This window comes from Muscardinus avellanarius (genome assembly GCF_963383645.1).
Source record: "Muscardinus avellanarius genome assembly, chromosome: 4".
Lineage (NCBI taxonomy): Eukaryota > Metazoa > Chordata > Mammalia > Rodentia > Gliridae > Muscardinus > Muscardinus avellanarius.
Window position 1 is genome coordinate 134,854,891 of NC_137789.1, and position 26,427 is coordinate 134,881,317.

Sequence of the window (26,427 nt, forward strand, 5' to 3'; positions counted from 1 at the left end):
TGATCCTTCTAGACTTAGGCTCCCAAATAGAGATTACAAATTACAAAAAAAAGATAAAGCCAGGCACACCTGGCTCCTGGCTCCATCTTTTTTTTTTTTTTTAAAGGATCTCATTGAGTTGCAGAGGACTTAACTAGTTTTGAGACTAGCTGCAAACCTGTCACATTCTGGCTCAGCCTCCCAACTACTGGGAATGAATACACACATGCACCACTTCTCCCCATTTATTTGTGGTACTCAAAAAAAATTAATTTGCAAGCCGGGTGTGGCGGCGCACGCTTGTAATCCCCACGCTTGGGAGGCTGAGACAGGAGGACCATGCAGGTTTGAAGCTAGCCTTAGCTGTCTTAAGAGACCCTGTCTCCAAAATAAAATATAAAAATAGGTCTGGGAGTGTAGCCCAGAGGTAGAGGGGGCCCCTGGGTTCCATTCCCAGTACCACCAAAAAAAAAAAAATTTTTTTAATTTGCCAGGTGTGATGGCGCACGCTTGTAATCCCAGCTAAGACAGGAGGATTGCAGTTCGAGGACATCTCAGCTATTTAGTGAGGCCCACTGCAACTCAGTGAGACTCTGTTTCAAAATAAAGAATAAAAAATAGGGCTGGGGGTGTCACTCAGAGGTAGAATGTCCCTGGGTTCCATCCACAGTACTGCCAAAAAAAAAAAAAAAAAAAAATGCTGAGGCTGGCCTCAAACGTGTGATCTTCCTGTCTCAGCCTCCACCTGGGGATAAACTCCAGGATTGGGGTAAATTAGTGTGACTCAGTGAAACAACTCCAGAAGAGTGACTAGAAATGTGAGACGGGAGGGAAACTGGGTGCAATTTATACCCTCCTCCAGTAACTTTGTGTGTGTGTGTGTGTGTGTGTGTGTGTGTGTCACTGAGGATTCTATCTCTGAGCTACAGCCCCAGTCATATTTTTCATTTTATTTTGAAACAAGATCTCATAAGGTTGACGAGTCTCACTACTTGCTGAGGCTGTCCTCGAACCTGTGATCTTCTTGTTTCAGCCTCCCAAGTACTGGGATTACAAGCTTGCGGTACCACACTCCCGGCTTCCCAGTGGCTGTTCTTAGGAACTGCCAAGATAGAAACAATTTTCTTGAACTGAGTCATTATTAGATATCAATGACCAACCAGGACACTCTCAAACCAAAAAGTCTCTTTATTAATTGGTACCATACATGACTCAAATGGCCAAAAAAAAAAAAAAAAAAAAAAAGTATTACAGTTGGGTGCGGGCCATCCACCTTCCTCACTCCTTCCCTCAACTCCTGACTTGGTACCTTCCCCTAAGTGGCAGTTGGAGTGGAGGAAATGGCATGGAGGACCCCATCATCCACAGGGAAAAATGAGAGGGACGCGGACACTTCCTAGAACTAGCCACAGGAAAAGGCAGCCAAGCTGCGAGCTGGTCCAGCCTCAGGAGCCCGGCTCTCAGCCACCCGATCGATGGTCCCGAGCTTCCGCACGTCTCAGGGTGAAATGGAGCTGAGGCTCCTGGCTGCCCCCTCCTCCCCTCTATGAGGAAGGAGGGGGAGGAGGTATTGGGTGATGAAGACCCTCTACCTCAGCTGGGGGGACAGAGGCTTCCCCCTCCCTGGTGGGCCTAGTGCTAGGATGTCTTCAGAGGCTCCTTCCCTCTGTGGAATGAGGAGTGAGATATGTATTTGAGGGGTTGGGAGAAGAAGGTTCTAGAGGAGCAGATGAGCCCCTCTCCCATCCCATGCCTGCCCAACTAAGACAAAACAAAACACACAACAACAAACATGGCTGCTCCCTTCCCTCCACACTCCCTGAGGGAGGACATCCAACACAGCTGCTCTAGTGGAGGACAGGTAAAGAATATACACGCCATGGGGTGGGGGGGACAGAGGGAGTCACACGTACCAGGGCAGGCTAGACTCCTGGAGACGGGGAGACAGAGACAACAGCAGGGGACTGTCACCAAGATGTGGCCATCAGTGGCCCCCACTCATGGCATGCCTTCCCCAGCTCGTCATCCCAGAAAGGGAAGAGATGGCAAAGCGTGTCCTTGGTCTGAAGCTCTCAAACTGTATAAAATGGTATGCATGCCCCCTGCCCCACGGTTACCCTCACCTAGACCCTAGGCCCTTCGTCTCCCAGGAGAAGGGAGATAGCTGGATTTTTAATAAGGGGAAGAGGGGAAACATGAGTGATTTTTTTTAAACTTACATTTTTAATAATATTATTAAAAAAAAAAAAAAAAACTTGGAGTTGGGATAAGTGGCAGAAGGGATGAGGAGCCCAGAGCTTTACCCCTCTATTGTCAGCCACCTAGGGGGAGGGGCATTCAACCAAGCCCCATTAACCTTAAGCCCCTAAGGGCCATGAGTACAGACAACCCCGGGTTTGAAGGGGCTACTTCAGGAGGAAGGGGAATCCAGAACTTGGGGTAAGGATGGAGGCAAACACCCTGGGGGAGGGCAGGTGGTCGGGACATTTCTCAAAGGCCCAGGGTCCACACAGGCATCCATATGAGTACCCCCTTCCCCCAAAAAGGCTCTGCAGGGGCCAGGCCCAGCCCAGGGCCATAGGGGGGCAAATCTTGGCACCTGCCCCCAGCGAGTCCAGTTCCTCCCTGAAGTGGGTGGTTGGAGGATGCCCATTTCAGATGCTTAGTCTCTTCTGTTCTGTCTTCTGCTCCCTGGGGCTACGAGGGGTGGGGCAGGCAGGCAGAGCGCTGGGTGACCATGGCAGGGCCTTTACTGGGAGGCCTGTGACGTGGGGTTTTCTGATTTGCTTTCTTGGCTGGACGGAGGCTTGCTGTTCCAGGGGCTGTTGGCGCCCAGTGCAGGGGAGTTGTTAAAGCTGTCCTCGTCGTCAATGCCGTTGGCCGCGTCAAACTGGGTGTTCTCCAGCCGGGTGATGAGTCTCTCGTCCTCGTCCCCGAACTCCCCGCCCATCAGGGTGGGCTCCCCCACCACCATCACATCCTGAGAGTGGCGGAGGTCCCCAAACATAATCGGGGTAGGGGCTTGCCCGGCCCAGGGCAGCAGACACCCCCAGAACCCCCAAACCCACCCTGGAAGTTCAAACAACCCCCACCCCCTTCTCATACCAACTCCTCTGATACCCTCAGCTCCTGGAATCCTTCCCTTTGAAGGACACCAGGGCACCATGGCCTTTAGCCCACATCCATCACATTTGGGAAGATACATCAAACTACTCCCCTTGTTCCCTAATCCATCTCCTGCATATTTTAGGGGGCTCCTAAGCTTTCATCTACATGTAAGAGAAATGGAACAGATCAAAAATATGAAGGAGGAAAATGTGTGTGTGTACGTGTGCATGTGTATGTTCTCAATATCTGCAAACAATCAAGTCTGCGTGTCCCTCCATCAGTGTGTGTGCATTTCTCATGGTGTGTGCCCCAAGCTCTCTGCCCTGAACCTCCATATGTTTTCATGGCTGTCTTCATCCCTTTGTGCTGCTCTATGTGCCTGTGCCCGTGGCGGGGTCTGTGTAATCACAGCCATGCATGTGCCTGCCAGGGATTCTCCATCAGTGAAAGGAGTCAGCTCATGCTGGCAGAATACATGAGGAAAACTGTCTTTTCTTTTATGCCTGCTAGTGAGCTCAGGCTTGGACCGGGGTCAGGGGTGACTGGTGGGGCAGCCCAGAAGAGAGAAGAAAGCCGAGATGCTTACAGGTACCTGGCTGGAGAGGGCGAAGGTGCTGGCTGGGCTCTTCTTCTTGCTGTTGCTGTTGTTGGCGTTGCCACCCCCAGAGCTCATGGTGCTGCCCCCTGACATCTTCCGTTTCCGCCGTTTGCTGGGCTGCTGCCGCGCAGGCTCCGCTGTGCCAAGAAAAGGAAACTCAGGTGGGAAAGTGTCCTGTGCTCCAGTTCAGGACCCTTTCTGGCTACTCAGGAGACTGAGCCTACTCTCTCAAGTGTGAGTGAGTGTGTGTGTGTGTGTGTGTGTGTGTGTGTGTGTGTGTGTGGCTATGGGAATGTGCTATCATGTCCAGCTCTCTGTCCCCAGTTTTGTAGACCTGGGAGCAAGAAAGGGACAAAAGAAATGTCATATGAAGATAAGAGAGCTTTGGGGAACTGTGTCAGGTCCTAGTAAGAGCAGGTGCAAGGCACTTACCAGGGGGTGCTACCATGCGCTGCCACTTCTGGAAAAGGCAGGTCTTGAGGCAGTCTCGGGGGCTGAGGCTGTAGGTCTTGTGGCGGGACATGAGCTCCTGCATGGGCTCGAGTATCACACAGAGCTGGGGATAGACCAGGAGGCAGTTCATCAGGGGAGAGCCACAGAACCAAAACCAAATGGAACCGGGCAAAAACGAGGTGATCGGAGACTCACTCGGAGGTAGTTGAGAGTGGAATTGGATAGCCCACACCGGGTGATGTTTTTGGAGAGCTGATCCAACATCTGAGGATCCTGGGCCTAGAAGGGAGGAAAAAGAACACTGGCTTCTGGGATGCCTCTGCTCACTGGCCCTATCGTGTGAGCATCATGACACTCCTGAGAGAAGGGCTAGCATTAAACCTGGTGGGGTTTGTTTGGGCCCTGGGTATTGAACCCAGAGGCCATTCTATCTTCAAGCTATACCCCATCCCTTGTTATTTTTTTTATTTGAAACAGGGTCTCCATAGGTTGAGAGTCTCACTACAGTGCTGAAGTTCTTAAACCTGTGATTCTATGTCAGCCTCCCCTCCCACATACTGAGATTACAGGTGTGCACCACCATGCCCAGCTCATATTTGTTTTTCTGTGTATGTGTGGCATGCTGAGAACAGAACTCACGGGCATTCTACCTGCAACTTACACCCCCAGTCCTCTTTTATTTTTCATTTTGAAACAGGTCTCACTAAATTTCTGGCAACCTCACTAAGTTGCCGAGTCTTGCTTTGAACCTGCAATGCTCCTGTCTCAGCCTCTCAAGTACTGGGATACAGGTGTGTGCCACCACACTTGGCTTTAGGCCTGTTTTTCAAGTGAAAAAAACTCCTGCCCTCTAAGGCCACAGCTAGGAAGCGGCCTTCCCGCTCCAACCTTCCCGCTGCCAGCCTTCCCGCTCCAACCTTCCCTGTGTCTTGGGTCCTTTCCACAACTCACATGCATGGCAAGGATGCTCCGCGGGATGAGCTCTCGGTGCTGCCGGATGCTGAAGTGCCACGTCTTTATCCGCATCATGTCATCAAACATGAACTCCAGGTACAACCGGCCTTCCACACATACCTGGGGATAGGCTTGTCACAACCTTGTCCCATCCCCACATAACATACGTGAAAATGTGCCTGTTACAGTTTTCTCATTTATTCACAACTCTCCCACTGCATATACTTCTGCTACCTGCACATAAACCTGGATGCACAAGTTATCACAACATGGCCTCGACCCTCATACCTGGCCCTTACACACACATACATGCACACAGGAGGAAAGCTTAACACCGGGGCCCAGAAAATTGTCACATACAAAGCTGATGAATGTTTGCTGAAAGCTGCAGCATGCCTGCCTTCCCTTCTTCTTCTTCTTTTTTTTTGGTGGTACTGGGGTTTCTGGAAGCCCTTCTACCTCCGGGCTACACTCCCAGACACCTATTTTTGTGTTTTTATTTGGAAACAGGGTCCCTTAAGCCAGCAAGGCTGGCTTCGAACCTGTGTGATCCTCCTATCTCCGCCTCCCAAGCGTGGGGATTACAAGCGTGCGCCACCACGCCCGGCGCCTGCCTTCCCTTCTTATTCTGCCACTTTCCATTATGCCTCCTTGAAGAACAGCTGGGAGTGTATGTTGGAGATAGGAAATCAAACCCAGATACCCCTGTGTTCCACATCCTGCTGGATTGCTGACCTGGGTGAACATGGGTTTGCCGTGCTGGGTCACCATGCTGCCCTGGTCACAGTCGAGGGACACAAAGTTGCTGTGGAATGCCTCCTTGGGGTGCTTAAGCACATAATACAGCTCCGTAGCACCCCCCTCAAAAATGCTGCGGAAGTAGCGTGGGATCAAGGTCCGGCCGATGGCTGCAGAAATGGGACAAACTTTAGGACTGAGGGACCTCAAAAGGGGCTAGGCAGATGCCTCCCCTGCCAAGATAGAGTCTTTGGCACTTCCAGACTCAAAACTATACAGGAGGTAAACATTCCCTGAGCAAGAGCCCCAGGGGCCACTCACTATATCTCTTTGGTCCATCCTCCAGGCAGAAAGTGATGGTCAACATTGCATCGTCCTCAAAGAACTCAGTCGTGAAAGCATCCCACCAGAGATTGTCACACTCCTAGGAAGCACAGGGAAGGGGGTGTGTATGTGTCCTAAGACATCCCGCATGGTGCCCAGATGGGGCTCCCACTGCTGAAAGTAGTCTTTCTTCTCCCTTGGTCATACCTCTGTCCAGTTCTGAAGCCGTTTGTTAAGTTCAAATATTCTGTAGTCAGTTTGGTTGCCATACGGTGTATGCCTCCTGGGAAAGTGGAGAAGGGAATTCAACAGGAACACAGCCATCCCACACCCCTTCTCTTCTTTCACCCAGGTAATGGAAAGCACCTCCTTTCCTGCTGGACTCCACTTACCCAATCCCAGGCTCCAGGTACGTAGGCGGGTACATGGGAGTTGGGCTGTGTAAAGGAAGAGGCTATGAGAATGGGATGGAAGATAGGAATGATTGGGGGGCACTCCCTTCCCTTTCCTGGCAGGTTCTCATCTGAATAGAGATGAGGAGTTGGCAAGGGACTCACCCCACATCCCGATCTAGCATGGTGCCGGGATGAAAGGGAGGGAAGGCGTTGCCGTTCGGGGGCTCCTTCGGCGAGTACAGCTTGAATGACTTTGAGGAACAACCTAAAAGAGAAAGAAAGAGTGAGTTCCATAAACCCCTCTTGGGAGTTGTCTGGGAAGCCTGCTGGACCAGATATACAGACTGGCAGACTAAGAGAGGGGACTGCTCTAGGGAGCACCTATTACTCCATGTAACTCTAGCTCCAGTCTTGCTTAATTAAGAAACCAGGAGTGGGGTACATGTCTATGAATGGTAAAGCACTTGCCTAGCATGTATAAGCCCTGGGTTCAAACCTCAGAACTGGAGCCGGGCGTGGTGGCGCGCGCTTGTAATCCCCGCGCTTGGGAGGCTGAGACAGGAGGATTGCACAGGTTTGAAGCCAGCCTCAGCTACTTAGTGAGGCTCTCAGCAACTTAGTGAGACCCTGTTTCCAAATGAAGTATAAAATAGGTCTGGGAATATAGCCCGGAGTGGTAGAAAGCCAAAAACAAACCAAAAACAAACAAACAAACAAACAAACCTCAGAACTGCACAAAAACAAAAAAATGAAGTGTTTAGCCCTAATCTCAGTCCATAAAATGGAGTATTTAGCCCTAATCTCATTCCATACTCAAGACCCTATTTCTTCATTTGGCTCAGCCCTAAATGACAGAACTGAAGCTAGGAAGAAATGTCAATATCAATATCATAGAATAAATAATCCTCTAAATATTAAACCCCAGCTACCTCCTGAGGCAGGAAGACTGCAAGTTCAGGGCCAGCCTGGCAACCTAGTGGAACCCTGTCTCAAAATAAAAAATAAGCTGGGCGTGGTGGCGCACGCTTGTAATCCAAGCATTTGGGAGGCTGAGACAGGAGGTCGCGGTTCGCAGCCAGACTCAGCTACTTAGTGAGGCCCTTTGCAACTCAGTGAGACCTGGTTTCAAAAAAAAATAGGGCTGGAGGTGTAGCTTGGCAGTAGAATGCCCCTGGGTTCAACTCCCAGCACTGCAATAAATAAATAAATAAATAAATAAATAAATAAGTAAGTAAGTAAAATTAGAAAGGGCTGAGGATGTAGCTCAGCGAGAGAGCACCCTTGGGTACTATACTAGTACTACAAAAAAATTAAATTAATTTATTTATTTTTGTGGTACTGGAAATCAAGCCCAGGGCCATTCTACCTTTGAACTATCCCCCAGCCCTATTTTATTTTTTGTTCTGAAACAGGGTCTCACTAGGTTGCCAAGAGTCTCCCTTCCCTATATTGCTGAGGATGTCCTCAAATCTTGACTTTCCTGTCATAGCCTCTCAAGTACTGGTATTACAGGCATGTGCCACCACACCTGGCTTAGAATTCAATTTTAATAAACTGCCTTTTTTGTGTGTGCTGGGAATTGAACTCAGGGACATTCCTCTGAGCTACACCCCCAGCCCAATTTTATTTCTTATTTGGAAATAGGATCTCACTAGGTTGCTGAGAGCCTCGGTAAGTTGCCGAGGCTGGCTATGAACCTACAATCCTCCTGCCTCAGCCTCCTAAGTACAGGATTACAAGCATGCATCACAACACACGGCTAATAAACTGCCTTTTTATCTACATTCAATCATCACAACCACCCTGTGAGGCAGCATGATTGACAGTAGCATTCCCATTTTATAGGTGAGGCAACTAGGGGCTCAAAGGGACTTGCCAAGATCATAAAGCCAGTAACTGGCAGAGCCAGGACTTGAGCCCAGATATTCTGATTCCCATATGCCATTTCTTTTCTTTTCTTTTCGTGTGGGTCTGGGGATGAAACACAGGGGCATTCGACCTCTGAGTTACACCTCCTGCCCTGTTCTTTATTCTTTATTTTGAAACAGGGTCTCACTGAGTTGCAGAGGGCCTCACTAAGTAGCTGAGGCTGTCTGCAACTGCGATCCTCCGGTCTCACATATGCTGTATTGCTATCATCCAACCCCTTTACTGCCCTCTGGAAACTAAGATGGGGGAGGAAAGGGGGAATTTTGGGAACTCTGTCCCTTCCACCCCAGGGTCTCAGGAGAGCAGAAGACAGAAAGATAAAGAGGAGTGGGTGCCTGTTGGGTGTCTCGCACCAGATAACCAGTAGAGCCTTCAGCCTCCCCCACCAACAGCCACTCCCTTATCAGCCCAGCCCCCAAGCCCACACCCACCATGGGTAAAGTATTGTCTCCCAGGAGAAGCCCAAGCCTCAACCCCCTTTCTCTAGAGACTTGCAGTGAGGGAGGGAGGCTGAAGTGCCTCCAGCAGATTGTACTCAGGAGTGGAGCACAGGAGGCCTGGGTACAAGCCTAGGTTCCATGAGGCTCAGTCTGGGAGGCAGGTGGTAACTAGAAAGAGGCCTCTGTTGTATATCTGGGCACGTGCACATGGAAGCTCAGCCTCCACCTCATATAACAAGCATGTACAATTCCTGGCATACTATTTCCTGACTGGAAGAGTTAAGATTCACAGTTGAACAGAAGCCAGGTAACCATGCAATGCTATTCTTCCTATCCTCATCAAAACGGGAAACTGAGGCAAGACCCCAAAGATTCTGGCCCTAGTCACATTCACTTTCTCAGGTGCCCAAAACTTGATTGCACGCAGAAGGGTAGCTGCACCAGTTGTATGGCTGTATCTGAATCTCCTTCTCAATTTAGATACAAGATCTATTTTGTTCCTTGGGGGGAAGAGACAAAGGAAGACCCTGTGCCAATATGTGTCATTTAATTCTCTCCCCAGGGGCCCCTCCTCATGCTGTGGGCAAAAGGAGGGTCCCAGAGGGGCCCAGGCTCCATGGTCCCTGAAGGTGCCAAGAGTCCAAGCCTGTGTGTGCCTGAACACGTGTGCCTCCATCCTGCCTAGCAAGCTTCCACCCTCAGCTCGTCCCAACATGCCTACCAGGGCTGGAACCTGGCCGCCCTGGGCAGGATCAGGGTGCCCACAAAGGCCCTCACACCACCATATATGAACTCTCACAGGCCACATCCACATGTTCCAAGCACAGCACACACTGCCTCCACATGCCAGGCTCACACTGAGCCCGTGTCTCATGAAAGTCCCTACCCAGGTCCACAAACAGGTGGACCAAGGCTACCTAGGAAGCCCATGCTCATGTAGCCCACCAGAAGCCAATTCTTAGGACTGGCCCTCATCCCCTAACCAGGCCATCCTGTCTTCAAAAGCAGAACTACTCCTGCCCCCTTAGTCTCAGGGCCACTTGAAGAAATGTGCCAGCTCAAGAACCTGCAGAGAAGGAAAGCAGAACACCTGAGTTCCTCTCCAATCCCCAAACACCTCAGAGCCTTATTTTCTCTTTCTAGAGAAGGACAGGCATTGTCTGGGGCTGTGTAATAGTTCTGAGGAGCTAAAGCCTAAAGTTCTGGGACCTCTATTTACACCTCCAGTGAATGGACACAAATCTGGCCTTTCTCCAGAGCCATAGCAACTCCCAGTAGCCCCAGCACAAGGGGCTGGGAGTGAGAAGGGGAGGGACACCACCCAGACCATCTGTCCCAGTTGCTGCCTATCCCCAGCAGCAGGGGTAGAGGGAGCAAGGTGGGGGTGGGGGTGAAGGGAATGTGTCATCCAACCAGGGAGTCAGACACCCCCCTCCCAGCAATCTGGGAGGCTTTAGGAAGGGGGAGAGGAAGAGAGTCCAGGACTAGCAAAGTTTTCTCAGGATGGCAGCTGCATCCTGGGCCGAAGTGGGTACCTCCAGTTGGGCATTCCCATGGTAACCAGTCTGACCTAGGGGCAGGCCCCCTCCCATTAGGGGCTGAGCAGAGGTTAGCAGCCCCGGCCTCTGAGCTGGGGCACTTCTCTCCCTGCCAGCACACCAGGCCTGGGCCAGACGGAGGGCCTTCCGCCCACCCCCGACAAGCTTTACAGGGTGCCCAGACTTACCTGGGAGAACTGAGGGGGCCAGGAGAGGTGTGGGGAGCGTCTAGAAGCCAGAGGGGCCCTGGCAGGGGTGAGGACTAAGGTGCAGCCAACTTCAGCCGCTCATGTCCCGAGTGGGACAGGTCGGCCTGGCAGGGAGCTCCACTCCGCCGGCCGCACAAAGACTCTCACGCACAGCCTCCGCCCGCCCCGCCGCGGCCACAGCCCCGGGGGAAAGTTACAATGGCCACAGGGCCGGGGGCCGGGGGCCAGGGGGCCGGCCTGGGGGGCGGGGGGCCGTGGGGAGTCCGGAGCCTTCTTTGTTTGCAAGGTTTCCCTCAACAATGGCTGCTCCGCTCTTTCCTCTCTCCTCCTCCTCGGCTCTCCCCGCCGCCGCCTCTCTGCCTCTGCCTCGGAGCAGCCCGCCCGCCCTCCCCAGGCCACCGGGCCCGTCCGCTGGGGGCAGCAGGAGAGGCAGGGCCCAGCACTCACACTCACTCACACTCGCACACTCAGACACACGCAGCGCCCGCCGGCTCCTTCCTTTCTCCCTTTCTCTCCCTCCTCCCTCCCTCTCCTCCCCGTTCGCTCTCCCAGCTTCTCTCCGAATGAGGCCCCAGGGCGGGCGGAGGGTGGAGCTGCCCCGCCGGCCCCGCCCCCTCCCAGCGAACGAGGAGGAAGAGGAGGAGGGAGGGAGGAGGGACTGCTGAGAAAAACAAAAGAGAGGCGAGGAGGGAGACCGGGACGCGGAGTGGGCCTGGAGGGACCTGGGTGGAGAGGCGGCCCGAGGGGCCAGCCGCGAAGAGCACCCACCCCTGTCCCAGGCGCAGTGCTGAGGAGTGGGCAGGGGAGCCAAAGCCACAGGCAGCGATGGAGGAGGGTGCTGGCCTCTGCGGGATTCTAGTATCTTCAACCTGCTTGCCAACCCCCCCCCCCCAAGTGTCTCCTGCTGGCCTCAGTGATCTCTCGGGTTGAAGGCCAGACTGGGCTGCCCCTGGTGAAATCCCGGAGCAGCTGGGGGCAGGCTCCCGGGGGTTATTTTTGACAGAGACACTGTCTGACTTCAGCCCGTAAACACTGATTGGAGGAAGGGGGAACACTTCAGTGTTCGCCACCCCCAACTAGGTAATTTCCAAGCCCAGGCTTAGATCCCCTTAACAGGAAACAACGGTCCCCAAGACCACCCTGAAGCTATGTGGGTGCCGGGGAAAGAAGAGTTGTCAGAGATAGGGAAGGCAAACTTGCCCATCCAACCATCTCCAGAAGGGGCTCCTGAGTCGTCCCCAAGACCCCAGACTTTAAAAAGTCTATTAACGTGGTTAATAGGGTACATTTGACTGTTATCCAGCCCAACAGGAGGTAGCTCAAGGGAGAAGATACTTGTGAAACTTGGGTAGTTGTCCAGGCTACCTAGACAGGGAGAAACATATGTGCGCACACATGGGAGGGAGAATTCCTACTTTTTCTTTGCAATTTGAGTGTCCTCCTTACTTTCCACCTCCCTCCAAAATGTACTCACACATAACCCCAAGAACAGGATTTCTTTCTTTTCTTCTTCTTCTTTTTTTTTTTTTTTTTGTACCTAGGATTAAACCCAGGAGCATCCGACTTCCAGCTACGTTCCTGCCCTTTTTTGTTTTGAAACTGAGTTACTGAGGGTCTCACTAAATTCCTGAGGCTGGCCTCAAACCTGCAATCCTCTGGTCTTAACCTCCCAAATACTGGGATAACAGGCAAGGACAGGATTTCTCACAACATACACACTGGTTAACTATAATATTGTACCTGTGAACATCCTCCACACATAAATAACACTTCTTACTGTCACATCCATCAGTCCTGATACACACTTCCACCTGTGATATACTTCAAACCCTAAAAATGCCCCAAACCTGGATACAGACATGCAGACAGACACACATATACATGGTCTTTGTCAGGTCCTGACTTCTATATACATTGGGACCTGTGACAGGCAGCCTGATCCCACTACACACACCAAAACTGTTATATTCCCTAAACCTATGTATACCATCACATACAAAGAGTGCAGGGGAGTTATTTATGATTATATGTTATACAGAGATTTATCCCATAAACCTCTTTCTTTCTTTACTTTGTGGTACTGGGGATGGAACTCAGGGGCATTCTACCTCCAAGACCCACCACAGCCCTATTTTTCATTCTATTATTGTATTTATTTTATTTATTTTGTGGGTCTGGGGATGGAACCCAGAGGCATTTGACCTACAAGCTACATCCCCTGCCCTATTTTTTTATTCTTTATTTTGAAACAGGGTCTCACTAAGTTGCAAAGAGCCTCACTAAGTAGCTGAGGCTGTCCGCTCCGCTAACAGTGATCCTCCTCTGTCTCAGCCTCCCAGATGCTGGGATTACAAGTGTGCTCCACTACGCCTGGCTCTTTCTATTTTTGAAACAGGGTCTTAATGGGTTGCAAAGGGCCTCACTAAGTAGCTGAAGCTGTCCAGGAGCTGTGACCCTCCTGTCTCAGCCTCCGGAAAGCTGGGATTACAAGTGTGCGGCACCACGCCTGGCTTCCGTAAACTCCACTCTTGAAACGTGTACACCATTCTCTATTGCAGCCTAGCTAAATGGTGTACTCAGCTTACACAAACATTGAACTAACTCTATGACATTCTGCCATACCCTACAACACACAGCCAGCTACCTGGACTTAAGACATTCCTCCTGACTCCCAGCCCAACTCTGGAATAGCCACACTCCTCCACTGACAGGACCATTCCTGTCAATGTTTTCTGCCTTTGAACTTTTCAAAGTGTGCCGACAGGTAGTGCCTAAAGTGGCTGTTAGTGTGCTACACACACAGTCCCTCCACAGTGAGACAGGAGGGGCTGAGGTTGGAACCTTGGACTTCTAAGTCCACTTGATACCAGTCAGCCTCCCGGCACTGAAGCCTAGATTCCCACTCCTGTGCCCTCCAGCCCTCAAATGACTATCCGCACTGAGGGGAGAAGTGTGAGCTCTGGCTTCTGCCTGCAGCCCAGAATCCCTACTCAGCCTGTCTCTTCAGACAGAAGCCACAACGGGCCTCCCCTCTCACTGTGGAGAGGGCCCCTCAATGCCAAGACCACCAAGATTCGGCGAATCATTCAAAATGGGCGCCCCCTCAGTCCCCTTCCCTAGTGTGTCTGCTCCTGCTCTGACCCAGTTCCCCCAGTGCACAGGGCAAAGAGGTCCAGCTAAAGGGAGCAAGTCTGAGTTAGAAGGCTCTAAAATTGGTGGTGGTGGTGGGGGGGGAGGCAGCAAAGAATGACAAAGGTGATGAGGGAGAGAAGCTGAAGAGTACTCCTCCTGGAGGCGGGAACTCAAAGCACAGCAGCCAGGCCCCAAGCCACAGGATGAGGTACCAGCACTGCCCCCTGCCCGGGCCCCTGACCCAGGCCTCCAGTGTGCCTGCCCCCCTTCCTTTGTCTGTGCCCGGCCTCCCGTTGGCCTGGCGCTCTGCCATCCTCCTCTCCTGGCTCCCAGCCGCCACCACTGCTGCCTCCTCCCCTCCCCCTACTCCTCCTGCCTTAACCCTTCTGAGCCAAGGGCTGCCCCAGACAGGCCCCGGCCACCTCAGCATCCTGCCCAGGTAGATGCCCCTTAGCAGAGCTTGTCCCTGCTTCTGGCCATTTCAGCCCCAGAAGCGTTTCCCACCCCAGGAGTACTAAGGGAGCTGGGGGTGTGTACGCATGTGTACCTTGTAGTGTTTCCGCATGTGCATGTGTGTGGGTCTGCATGTGCTCTGGCTTCCCTCAGTCACATGTGTGGGGCATGTGCTGTCTCTGCTGGGCTGGGGGAGGAGGAGGAGGAGCCGGGAGACAGCAGAGCACAAAGGAGAGACTCAGACAGGCAGGCAGGCAGGCAAGCGGCAGGAGGCCTGCTAGGGTGCCTGGGCTCTCACCCCAGGGCTGCACAGGGGTGCAAGATGGTGGTGAGGGCCTTTGGGTCAGAACTGCTACATGTTGCCAGGCTGCCCTTGTGTTAAGCATGTGCTTTCCCACCCACCTACCTACCTACCTGTGCAACTCTGGTTCTCTCTCTCACCCCAACTTCTACCATTCCCTCTGGCCCTTCGTGAGCCTCTCCCATGTGGTTCTCCTTGAAGTCTAACCTCCAGCCGTCCTCTGTGGCATCCACCCATAAAACTTCATCACAGCCAGGAAAGACTCCCTACTTTTAGCCATCTTTTGACCCCCATTCCTCAGCCAGGCCACCAGATACACAAAATGAACTTGCCTTTTGAGACACTGACTTAAGTCCCCCCTCCACAGGCACACCCCTGGGCAACGGCCCTCTTTCTGTCCCCATGCTACTCACAGAGAGACAGAGGGTAAACTTTTTCCTCCTCCCACTGGACCTGGCACCCTGTCACAACTTAAAAGGCCAAGATCCCATCCACCTCCAGCCTGACAACCCCTCCACACACATCCCTCACCCACTATTTGTAGGAACTAAGAATCAAAATTTAAGGCAGCCTTCTAACTTGTTTGAACCTTAGGTTTTGCTTTGCTCATGTGTGCTGATAGAGTGTCAGGGCCTGGGGTGGGCTCTGAGCTTAGATGGATCTGAACTGGGGCACCCAGCACAGCATGGGCCAGTTATAAAGGATAAAATGTGTATACAATGTGCACCCCAAGCTGGCAGAAGGAGGGATGGTGGGGCCAGGCAGGATTCCAGCTTGGCAAGCTCTTCCCTCCCCTCCTCTTCCCCACCCACAGCAGGAGCCAGGGTTCCCACACCCAGTTATTCGAGGATCTTCAGGCTCTCCTAGCCCTCCCTCTGGGCCCTGTGCCCCTTAAACGTCAGCCTCAGCGGGCACTTGAAATGTGTGCCCAGCAGCCCGGCCCAGCTTGGTCTGGGTCACGTGATCTTCAAGGAAGCTTCTGCACTGCCAGCTTCCCTTAGAGAGAGAGAGAGAGAGAGAGCGAGAGAGAGAGAGAGAGAGAGAGAGAGAGAGAGAGTGTGTGTGTGTGTGTGTGTGTGTGTGTTGGGGGGTCCAGTTGTGGAGTATGGGCCTCCCAGAGAACAGGACATCTAGAGCGGCAAAGGGTCCAAAAACCAGGCTAGACTCAGGGACATTGACTTCCTGGAGAAAGCTGAGTCTAGCCTGTGATGGGAGGGCCAATATGAAGACCAGAGTCCTGGGGATGGAGATAGACAGTGTTCTGAGGCCCTCTGTAGACAACTGCTCCAGTCACATGGCTCTTCTTTTTCCTCCTGGCAGTTGAGGTTAAGCTACTTCTCCCCCAGGAAAAAAATTCAAACATAGGCTGTCCCTGGCAAGAGGAGTCAAGTGTTTTGGGGAAGCAGGGTCCTCTCAAGTTCTCACGTTGAGGGTCAAGCTTTGCTCCCCCTAACTCAACTCTGCAGATCACTATTTCCTAGCCTTCCTGGAGCTGCCACGTTGCCCCTCTCACTAAAGCAGAAATGCCAGACCCAAGGGCTTAATTATCTAGCACCCCAGGAGTATCTCCTGTCCCTTAGGAGGCCCAACCTTCCCTAGCAACAGGCAGGAAAAGTTGGAGGGGGGTCAAGATGGGTCCCAATCAACCCTTCCCCCAAAACAGCGTCCTCAAAAACAGCCAGAGGGATGGGTGTCACAGGATATTAAGAAGCAATAGACAGCATCGAAGGGGGGGGTAACCCAAACCAACCAATCACAACTCCATGATGACCTGAGGGGGGGGTCAAAAGTCCAGAGTCACTTCTGATTGGCTAATATCCTGGAATTCTGGGAATTTCAGTCCCCCCCAACACCTTCTCAATTAGCCTCCCCCACCAAAAAAATAAAACACCATACTCACAAACTCCCCAGCGCCCCCTCCCCGTGCCTCTGGGCTGCTGCGTATTTACACGGTGGAGAAAACCCTTCCCCCGACCGAGGCCCCGCTAACCCCTTACAGCTCCCCGCCTTCGATGCCCCCCACGCAAGTTCTCGCCAAACAAGGGGTGGGGGCCACGGGGAAGGGCAGGCAGGGAGGGAGGCCCGGGCGCCCGCACTCACCAGGACAGGCACAGCCCACTGACATCTTCACATCGCCCGCCGCTGGGGGCCCAGCCGAGTCACGGTGCCCGCCCCTCGCAGGGACAGGCCGGGCATGAGCCGCCGCCGCCGCCCGCGGCCCCGCCGCCCTCGCCCCGGCCCGGCCCGGGCGCCCGCCTGCGGAGAGGGCCTGTCAGGCGCCGCGCGGAGGAAGCCCGGCAGGAAGGCGGCCGCTGCGTGTGCGTCCCCGGGCGGCCGCGTGTGCGCGTGTGCGTGTGCGTGTCTGCGGCCCGCCGCGCCCGCTCGCCGGCGCCGCCCCCCCGCGCTGGGCCGGGCTTATTAATATGCTAATCGCCTGCCGGTGGGAGGGGAGAGCGCGTCAAAGTGACCCGGGCGGCGGCGGCGGCGGCGGCGGCGGCGAGGCGCCGAGCGGCCCGGGGGCGGCGGGCTGTGACGCAGCGTAAAAGGAGCCGGAGCCCGAGACCCCGGGCGGCGGGCGGCGGGCGGCGCGCCTGCGGGTGCGGGGTGGCCGCCGAGCGGGAGCGGGAGCCGGGCCTGGGGGAGGCGGAGCCTGGCGGGGCAGTGAGGTGTAGCTTTCTCTCCACCCCGGGCCGCGCTCGGGGAGGCGAAGGACCGCCGACCCCTGCCCGCACGCCCGGGCGCCTCCAGGGCTATTCTAGAGACCTCGCGGGGCGCCCCCCCCCCCACGCTGGGTGGGAAAAGAAGCACTGTCCCTGATGCGCCACCCTGGACTCACCCCCTCTCTAAATTAACCATTCCTCCCTTGCCTGCTAAACCTGTTGGGGCTGGAGCTAAAGGGGTTAATTAAGTGGGGTACCCGCCCTCCTCCGCCTCAGGGTCTAGGATCTGCGTTTTGCTGGGGGGAGGGGGCTGCGGAATGACCACCAGGTCGGACCTGGGAGAGGGGATACGCAGGACGTCCTTCCCCCTAGCAGGCTGACGCACCAGCCGAGAAACTCTTCCCTTCCCCCTATCTCCATCCAGCCTTGGCGCCTTCTCTCCCCGCCCTCCGCCCCCGGCCTAGAAGCTGCTCTCTTCGGAGGGCTTCGGAGATTCAAACAGGAAGCCGACCCCTCCATTGCCCCCTACCCATTGAGGCAGAGGCCATGGATGAGTGTGTGTGTATGTGTGTGTGTGTGTGCGCGCGCGCGCGTGTGTGTTCTGTGTAAAAAACGCTCCTAGGGAGGAGCCTCCCAACCTTCAGGCACTCCTCAAGGACTCCCCTACCCAGCCCTAGGAGGGGAGGGGCTCCATCCCTCCCAAACGCCCAGCCCTAGCTGCCTCATAAACAGGAAATACCTATTAGCAGGGAGGAGGGAGTGGAGGGTAGCTGTGCGGAGAAGACAGTTCCTGGGGGTCTCCAGCTGCTAGCTTCTCTTCTTTAAGCTTCAGGGTGGGCTCCGAGGGTAGACACTAGGGACCTGGGCTAGTGTCCCTTCTAGGGCATCTGGCCCAGACTAGGTAGGAGGTCCTCTCCTTTGTTACTTTGTTGGTTGAGAAGTCTGATTCCCTTGCTCTGACTCGGAATCTGCACAGCTGGCTTGAATAGCTGGGGGAGGGTTACAGATGTGGAGGCTGAAGTGTTTCATGAGACCCCCTTCTCTCCACCTTAGATTTTTGCTGAGAGAGCACAGAATGAGGGAAGAATGAAGAGGCAGGAGATTGAAGAGAAGGCCTGCCTAGGAATGGGGACCCCCACCTCTTACCACGGCGAAGCCCCGCATTGTGGAGCGAGCCACCTCCAGCTTTCCCCGTCCCCACCAAGGGCACAAAGGGATGTGACTGAAGCCATGTACGATCAACATGAGTCTTTCTTTGGCAGCGTCCCTTGTCTCCCAGACAGAGGTCAGCACTAGAGGAAGCAGAGGGGACCTTAAGCAAAGAACACTAGCCTGGAATCCTGGATATCCAGGTTTGAATCCTAGTTTTGCTTCTCACTAGCTCAAGGACCTCTGAGACAAACAACTGCTCCACTCTGAGCTTCTGCTTTACCATCTATGTTTGGTAACTGTAGACTTAAGCCAGGCAGTGTATGCCTAGTCACCTCGCCTTCAGCCCCATATGTAGTAAGTACTCAATAGACATTAGTGCTTTTCTGACATTTTGGGGGGCAGGGTAATGGGGATTGAACCCAGGTCTACCTCCAAGCTACACCCCCACCCCAGCCCTATTTTATCTTTTATTTTGAAACAGGGTCTAAGTTGCTGAAGCTGACTGAGAATCTGTGATCCTTCTTTCTCTGTCTCCCAGGTACTGGGATTACAAACATGCATGGCCACACCTGCCTACCTTCCTGACTTTTTGAGGTTGTTAGTCCCAAGAGTGTCAGGAGAGGGTTGCATTCGCTGGACAGCATCAGGTGGCCTGGAGGAAGGAGAATGCCTGCCTTGAGAAGCATACCTCTTCTCTCTCTACAGTCATGAATTTACCTTTTCCCAGTCCTGGGACCACTTACCCCTAAGGCAAACTCATTCCCAACAACTAGCTTGGCCAGATTCCATGGTGAAAATGATCATTTGGGTGGATAATGAGGATTACAGCCTATCCTAAAGAGGTCTTTGCATCCTCTGAATCTGAGGTTTCCTTCTAGATTACATGTGAAAGATGGAAGGCAAGAGAGAAAGGGGGGAAAAAAACACAACCTCACTCTTGAGTTGTGAGCCAGGTCTGTGCCAAAGTTTCACACCTGTGGTCACAATTGTGATGACATTTGAAAGGGAGCACTTTTTGTGTGTGTGAGATTCTGGGACTTGTACCCAGAGCTTGTGCATGTTACACAAAATCCCAGCCTCTTTCTTTCCTTCTTTTTTTCTTTCCTTTTTTGCGGTACAGGGGATTGAACCCAGGGGCTTTCTACTTCCAAGCTACACCCTCAGTCCTATATTTTTAATTCTTTGTTTGTTTGTTTGTGATACTGGGGGTGGAACCCAGGGACTTTCTACCTTCAGGCTATACTCCCAGACCTATTTTATACTTTATTTGGAAACAGGGTCTCACTAAGTTGCTGAGAGCCTAAGTAGCTGAGGCTGGTTTCCAATCTGTATGATCCTCCTGTCTCTGCCTCCCAAGCGCGGGGATTACAAGCGTGCGCCACCACGCCAGGCTCAATCCTTTCTTTTAAATGGAGGTTTCACTATATTGTTCAGCTGGTTTAGAACTCCTGGACTGAAAGAGCTCTTCCTACTCAGCCTCTTGGGTGTTAATGCCCAAGCTACAATAGTTAATCTCTGAATTTCACCCCACACGCACATAAGAATACTGAGTGTTTCTTTATCCAAATCAGCTAAGTCACCTGTCTTCCAGGATGCTGTCACCATGTCCTTCCACATAAGCTCCACCCCTCTCTACTACATCCCAGGTCTATCTGTCAGGCATATGTGACCTCCCTTTCCATTTTTTCCCCTGTACCACAATTCCCAGAGATGCTCCAAAGGTGTCATCCTCCAGGCCTGACTCATACTAGAAGTGAAGCAGGGAGTGGAACTCTGGATAGAGTGCTTGCTAGTTGTTTGACCTTAGGCAAGTTAAAGTTACTAAGTTCCCCAGGCCTGATTTCTCTGGGAGCCAAAATCATTTGCCTTAAGTCACTCACACTATAGAGATAGGATTTCCTTAAAAACTGGACCCCCAAGCCAGGTATGGTGGCACACGTTTGTAATCCCAGCATTTGGGAGGCTGAGACAGGAGGATCACGGTTCTCAGCCAGCCTCAGATACTTACTGAGGCCCTTTGCAACTCAGTGAGACCCTGTTTCAAAATAAAGAATAAAAATAGGGGTGGGAGTGTAGCTTGGTGGTAGAATGCTCCTGGGTTCAATCCCCAGTACCACAAAGAAAAATAAAAACTGGACCCCCCAGATCACCTATATAAAATGGGGAGAGCTGGGGGTAATCCCAGTACTTGGGAGGCTGAAACAGGGAGATTTTAGATTTGCAGCCAGCCTCAGCAACTTAGGCCCTCTGAAATTTAGTGAGACCCTGTTTCAAAATAAAAAATAAACTGGAGCCGGGTGTGGTAGCTCATGCTTGTAATCCCAGCAATTGGAGGCTTAGACAGGAGGACCTCAGGTTCACAGCCACCCTCAGCTACTTAGTGAGGCTGTCAGCAATTTAGTGAGACCCTGTTTCCAAATAAGAAAAATAAGCCGGGCGTGGTGGCACATGCTTGTAATCCCAGCATTTGGGAGGCTGAGACTGGAGGATCGCGGTTCGCAGACAGCCTCAGCTACTTAGTGAGGCCCTCTGCAACTCAGTGAGACCCTGTTTTAAAATAAAGAATAAAAAATAGGGCAGGGAGTGTAGCTCGAAGGTCAAATGCCCCTGGGTTCCATCCCTAAACCCTCCAAAAAATATATATATAAAATAGGTCTGGGGGTATAGCCTAGAGGTAGAAGACCCCTGGGTTCCATCCCCAGTACCACAAAGAAAGAAAAGAAAAAAAAAAAAAAAAGAGGAAGAAGAAACCAGGCATGGTGGCACATGTTTGTAACTCCAGTACTTGGGAGGCTGAGACAGGAGGATGTTACAGGTTAGAAGCCAGCCTCAGCTTACTTGTTTTTGTTTTTTCCTTTTTGCAGTACTGGGGATGGAACCCAGGGGCATTCTACCTCGGAGCCACACCCTCAGCCCTACTTTTGGTTCTTTATTTTGAAACAGAGTTTCACTGAGTTACAAAAGGCCTTACTAAGTAGCTAAGGTTGGCTGGGAATCAGGATGCTTCTGTCTCAGCCTTCCAAATGCTGGGATTACAAATGTGGGCCACCATGCCTGACTCCTTTATGTTTTTTTAAGAATGCACCTGCAAGTCAGGCATGGTGGGGCAGGCTTTTAATCCCAGTACTTTGGAGGCTGAGACAGGAGGCTCACAAGCTCATGGCCAGCCTCAGGTAATTAGTGGGCCCTTCTGTGACAGTGAGACCCTGTTTCAAAAAAACAACAAACCCATTGCAATTTAGTGACACCCTGTTTCAAAATAAAGAGTAAAAAGGCTGGAAGTGGTGGGTATGCTTATAATCCCAACACTTGGGAGGCTGAGACAGGTTTGTGCAGGTTTGAAGCCAGGTGGAATGCCCCTGGATTTCATTCCATGTACCCTCCAAAAAAGTGCACCATCATTCCTGGCTAGTTCTCTGTCTCTGTCTGTCTGTCTGTCTGTCTGTCTGTCTGTCTGTCTGTCTGTCTGTCTCTGTCTCTGTGTCTCTGTGTATGGTACTAGAGATTGAACCCAGGGGTATTCTACCTTTGAGATATACCCTCAGTCCAATTAAATTTCTTATTTGGCAGGGTGTGGTGGCACACACTTGTAATCCCAGCATTCGGGATGCTAAAACCGGGAGGCTAAAACCGGAGGATCACAGTTCGTGGACAGTCTCAGCTACTACTTAGTGAGGCCCTCTGCAACTTAGTGAAACCCTGTTTCAAATTAAAGAATAAAAAATAGGGCAGGGATGTAGCTCAGAGGTTGAATGCCCCTGGGTTCCATCCCCAGACCTGCAAAAAAAAAAAAAAAAAAAAAAAAAAAAATAGGGCAGGGGTGTAGCTTGGAGGTCAAATGACTCTGGGTTCCATCCCCAGACCTGGAAAAAAAAAATTCTTTTTTGGAAACTGGGTATCACTAGGTTTCACTACTTGCTGAGGCTGTCCTCGAAACTGTCATCTTCTTGTCACAGCCTCCTAAGTACTAGGGATTACAGGCATGGACCACCATGCCCAGCTTTGAATTTTTTCTTATTTTTCTTATTTGAAATTTTTTTGGTGGTACTTGGGTACTGCTACAAAGCTGAAGTTATCCTCAAACTCTGGATCCTCCCGTTCAAATACTGAAATTACAGGCATGTACCACTATGCTCACCAACTGAATTTTAAGGAAATTATTCTATAGAAAGGATACATAAAAATTATTCTATAGAAAGGTTACATAAAAATGCAAAGATAAAGCCGGGTATGGTGGCACACGCTTTTTATCCCAGAATTCCGGAAGCTGAGACCAGAGGATCGCTGTTCATGGACAGCCTCAGCCACTTAGTGAGGCCCTCTGCAACTCAGTGAGACCCGGTTTCAATATAAAGAATAAAAAATAGAGCAGGGGGTATAGCTCAGAGGTCGAATGCCGTGGGGTTCCATCCCCTGCAAAAAAAAAAAAAAAAAAAAAACAAAGATAACCAGGAGTGGTGGCACACACTTGTAATTACATCTTTGGGAACCTGAGATGGAAGGCTGAGAGAGGAGGATCTCAGGTTTGTGGTCAGCCTCAGCTACTTAGTGAGGCCCTCCGCAATTTAGTGAGACCCAGTTTTAAATTAAAGAATAAAAAAATTAGGGCAAGGGGTGTAACTTGGAGGCTGAATGCCTCTGGGATCCATCCTCAGACCCACAAAAACAAACAAAACAACCTGCTGGGAGTGGTGGCGCACCCTTGTAATCCCATCGCTTGGGAGGCTGAGACAGGAGGATCACACAGGTTCGAAGCTAGCCTCAGCTACTTAGTGAAGCTCTTGGCAACTTAGTAAACCCTGTTTCTAATAAAATATATTAAAAAATAGATCTGGGAGTGTAGCCCAGAGGTAGAAAGCCCCTGGGTTCCATGCCCAGTACTACAAACAACAAAAACAAAAACACCCTAAGCTGGGCATAGTGGTGCACCCTTGGAATCCCAGCATTTGGGAGGCTGAGACAGGAGGGTTGCGGTTCATGGACAGCCTCAGCTACTACTTAGTGAGGTCCTTTGCTACTCAGTGAGACCCTGTTTCAAAATAAAGAATAAAAAACAGGGATAGGGGTATATCTCAGAGGTATATGCCCCTGGGTTCAATTCCCAGTACCACAAAACAAAACAACCCAAAAAATGAAAAACCTGCATAATGATGTTCACAATAACTTCATATGTAGTGGCGGAAGACTGGAAGCAATTTAAAATATCTAAGTAGTGATATATTAATATAATTGTTATTCAGAGTTTAGGAAATATTTGACCAGCAATGGATTAACACTGTTACGTGAAAAAAGTAGCTAGGTGTGGTGGCATACCTGTAATCCTAGTATTTATGAGGGAAGAGGATTTCTTCAGATTTGAAGCCAGCCTCAGCAACTAAATGAGATTTTCAGCAATTTAGTGATACCCTGCTTTCAAACAAAAAATAAAGAGATGGGGGCGTAGCCTGGAGGTAGAAGGTAGAAGTTGTCCCCTGGGTTTTATCACTAGTAATGCACATGCACGTGCGCACGCGCGCGCGGACACACACACACACACACACACACACACACACACAGAGGTAAATTGTAAAAATTGTAGAAACATACATAACAATGACCACATTTTTAAAATGGTACTGGGGCCGGGCGTGGTGGCTCACGCTTGTAATTTCCATGCTTGGGAGGCTGAGACAGGAGGATCGCACAGGTTCGAAGCCAGCCTCAGCTACTTATGCTCTCAGCAACTTAGTGAGACCCTGTTTCCAAATAAAATACAAAATAGGTCTGGGAGTATAGCCCAAAGGTTAAAAGCCCCTGGGTTCCACCCCCAGTACCACCAAAAAAAAAAAAATGGTTTTGGGGGTTGAACTCAGGGGGATTCTACCTCTGAGCTACATCCCAATACCTTTTTTTTTTTTTTTTTTTTTTTGCAGTATTGGGGATGGAACTCAGGGGTATTCTACTTCTAAGCTACATCCCCAGCCCCATTTTTATTCTCTATTTTGAAACAATTCTAAGTTGGGGAGGGCCTCACTAAGTACCTGAGGCTGGCTGTGGACCTGCGATGCTCATGTCTCAGCTTCCCAAGTACTGGGATTATAACTGTGCGCCATCATGCCAGGCTTATACTTTATTTTGAAACAGGATCTCACTGAGCTGCGAAGGGCCTCAGTAGCTGAGGCTGTCTGCGAACCATGATCCTCCTATCTCAACCTCCTGAATGCTGGGATTACAAGTGTGCGCCACCACGCCTGAATCAGAGAATGGCTTTAAACTTGGATTTATTTCCGAGTAACACACACACACACACACACACACACACACACACACACACACACACAGATTTTGAAATATTGGAAAACAATATGAAGTAGTTTATAAGTGGCACATGAGTTGAACAGAAGGGACAATGATGGACTGTAAAAAGAGAGTGACCACAGTTGGCTGGGATAATCTAAGGGATTTCCTAGATTAAATAAAGTATGAAAGCTGGTACTTTGGGAGGCTGAGACAGGAGGATTGTGAGGCCCTCTGCAATTTAGTGAGATCCTGTTTCAAAATAAAGAATAATATGGAGCTGAGGGTGCAACTCAGAGATAGAATGCCCCTGGGTTCTGGGTTCTATTCCCAGTACCACATACACACACAAAAGGGTTATGAAAGTTATTTCGAGGCTCAAGTATTTCAGGAAGAAAAACAAAAGTAGGAGAACACTTGTCTTTGGAGGACAGTAAGGAGATCTGCAGCAGTAGAAAATAAACTTGGCAATGAGGAATGAGGACCCAACATAAGCTTTTTTTTTCTTTCTTTCTTTCTTTTTTTTTTTTTTTTGTTGTGGTACTGGGGATGGAACCCAGGGACATTTTATCTCTGAGTTACACCCCTAGCCCTATTTTTTATTCCTTATTTTGAAACAGGGTCTCACTGAGTTGCAAAGGGCCTCACTAAGTAGCTGAAGAGACTACTTATTTTATTTAAAAAAATGAAATAGGGCTATTGGGCGTGGTGGCGCACGCTTGTAATCCCAGCGCTTGGGAGGCTGAGACGGAGGATCGCACAGGTTCAAAGCCAGCATCAACTCTTAGTGAGACTCTCAGTAACTTAGTGAGACCCTGTTTCCAAATAAAGTATATGTAAAAAATAGGTCTGGAAGTATAGCCCGGAGGTAGAAAAGCCCCTGGGTTCCACCCCAAGTACCACACACACACACACACACACACACACACACACACACACACACACACACAATTATAATAAAATAAAATAGGGCTGGGGGTATCTCAGACGTGGAATGCCTCAGGGTTCAATCCCACACATAAAAAATAATATAGGGATGCCGGGCGTGGTGGTGCACGCTTGTAATCCCAGAGTTTGGGAGGCTGAACAGGAGAAACACACAGGTTCGAAGCCAGCCTCAGCCTACTTAGTGAGGCTCTCAGCAATTTAGTGAGAGCCTGTTTCCAAATAAAATATAAAATAGGTCTGGGAGTGTAGCCTGGGGGTAGAAAGCCCCTGGGTTCTATCCCAGTACCACACAAATTATATATATAGTTAGTTAGTTAGGGATAGAATGCATACACACATATACACACATACACACACGTACATTTGCAGTACAGCTTCAGTATGAGAATTTGGTTTGGGTTAGCGCCTTATAGTGCAGGTGTCCACCAGGGGCGCTGTTTCAAAGCCGTCCCACTTTGTACTAAGGTGAAAGGAACCGGCAACAGGTAGAACGTCAGACAAAGAAGGCGTTCCAACAGTTAGAAATATATAACAACACTCAAATGTTAACTCTTCCCCTTATTGCTACGCTTTGCCCAGCTCATCCTCTCCGCGCAACATAAAACCAAGCACCACCGTACACCAGAGCCCGTGCCTCCCGGCCTCCGTTCCAAGCGACTACCACTCCCAGGAGTCCTCGCGCGAGCCCAGCGCCTCCCGCGGGTGCTGGAGGCCCGGCAGAACGGCCTTCTGGGACCCGTAGTACTGCACTGTCCTTCGGGAGATGTAGTTCTCTCCCCACAATCGGCTGGGCGAGGCGGCGCCGGCGATCAGAGCAACGCTGGGTGTTCTGGAGCCAAG

General features: G+C 51.3%; 1 protein-coding gene across 2 annotated transcripts; it reads right to left on the reverse strand.

Annotated features, from left to right (window-relative positions):
* Positions 1-2,728: 2,728 nt before the first annotated feature.
* On the reverse strand, positions 2,729-16,721 carry LDB1 (LIM domain binding 1; the record flags this gene model as incomplete). 2 transcript variants are annotated; one of them, XM_080694684.1, is made up of 11 exons in its annotated part: positions 2,729-2,959; positions 3,674-3,822; positions 4,118-4,241; positions 4,334-4,417; positions 5,090-5,212; positions 5,828-6,000; positions 6,152-6,254; positions 6,362-6,437; positions 6,547-6,591; positions 6,712-6,814; positions 16,652-16,721. In XM_080694684.1, the coding sequence occupies 11 exons, from the start codon at positions 16,674-16,676 to the stop codon at positions 2,729-2,731; spliced, it is 1,236 nt and encodes a 411-aa protein (XP_080550810.1). The 2 variants fall into 2 exon arrangements, with proteins under 2 accessions (XP_080550810.1, XP_080550809.1); XM_080694683.1 differs by having other exon boundaries at positions 3,680-3,822; positions 16,652-16,676.
* Positions 16,722-26,427: the final 9,706 nt, after the last annotated feature.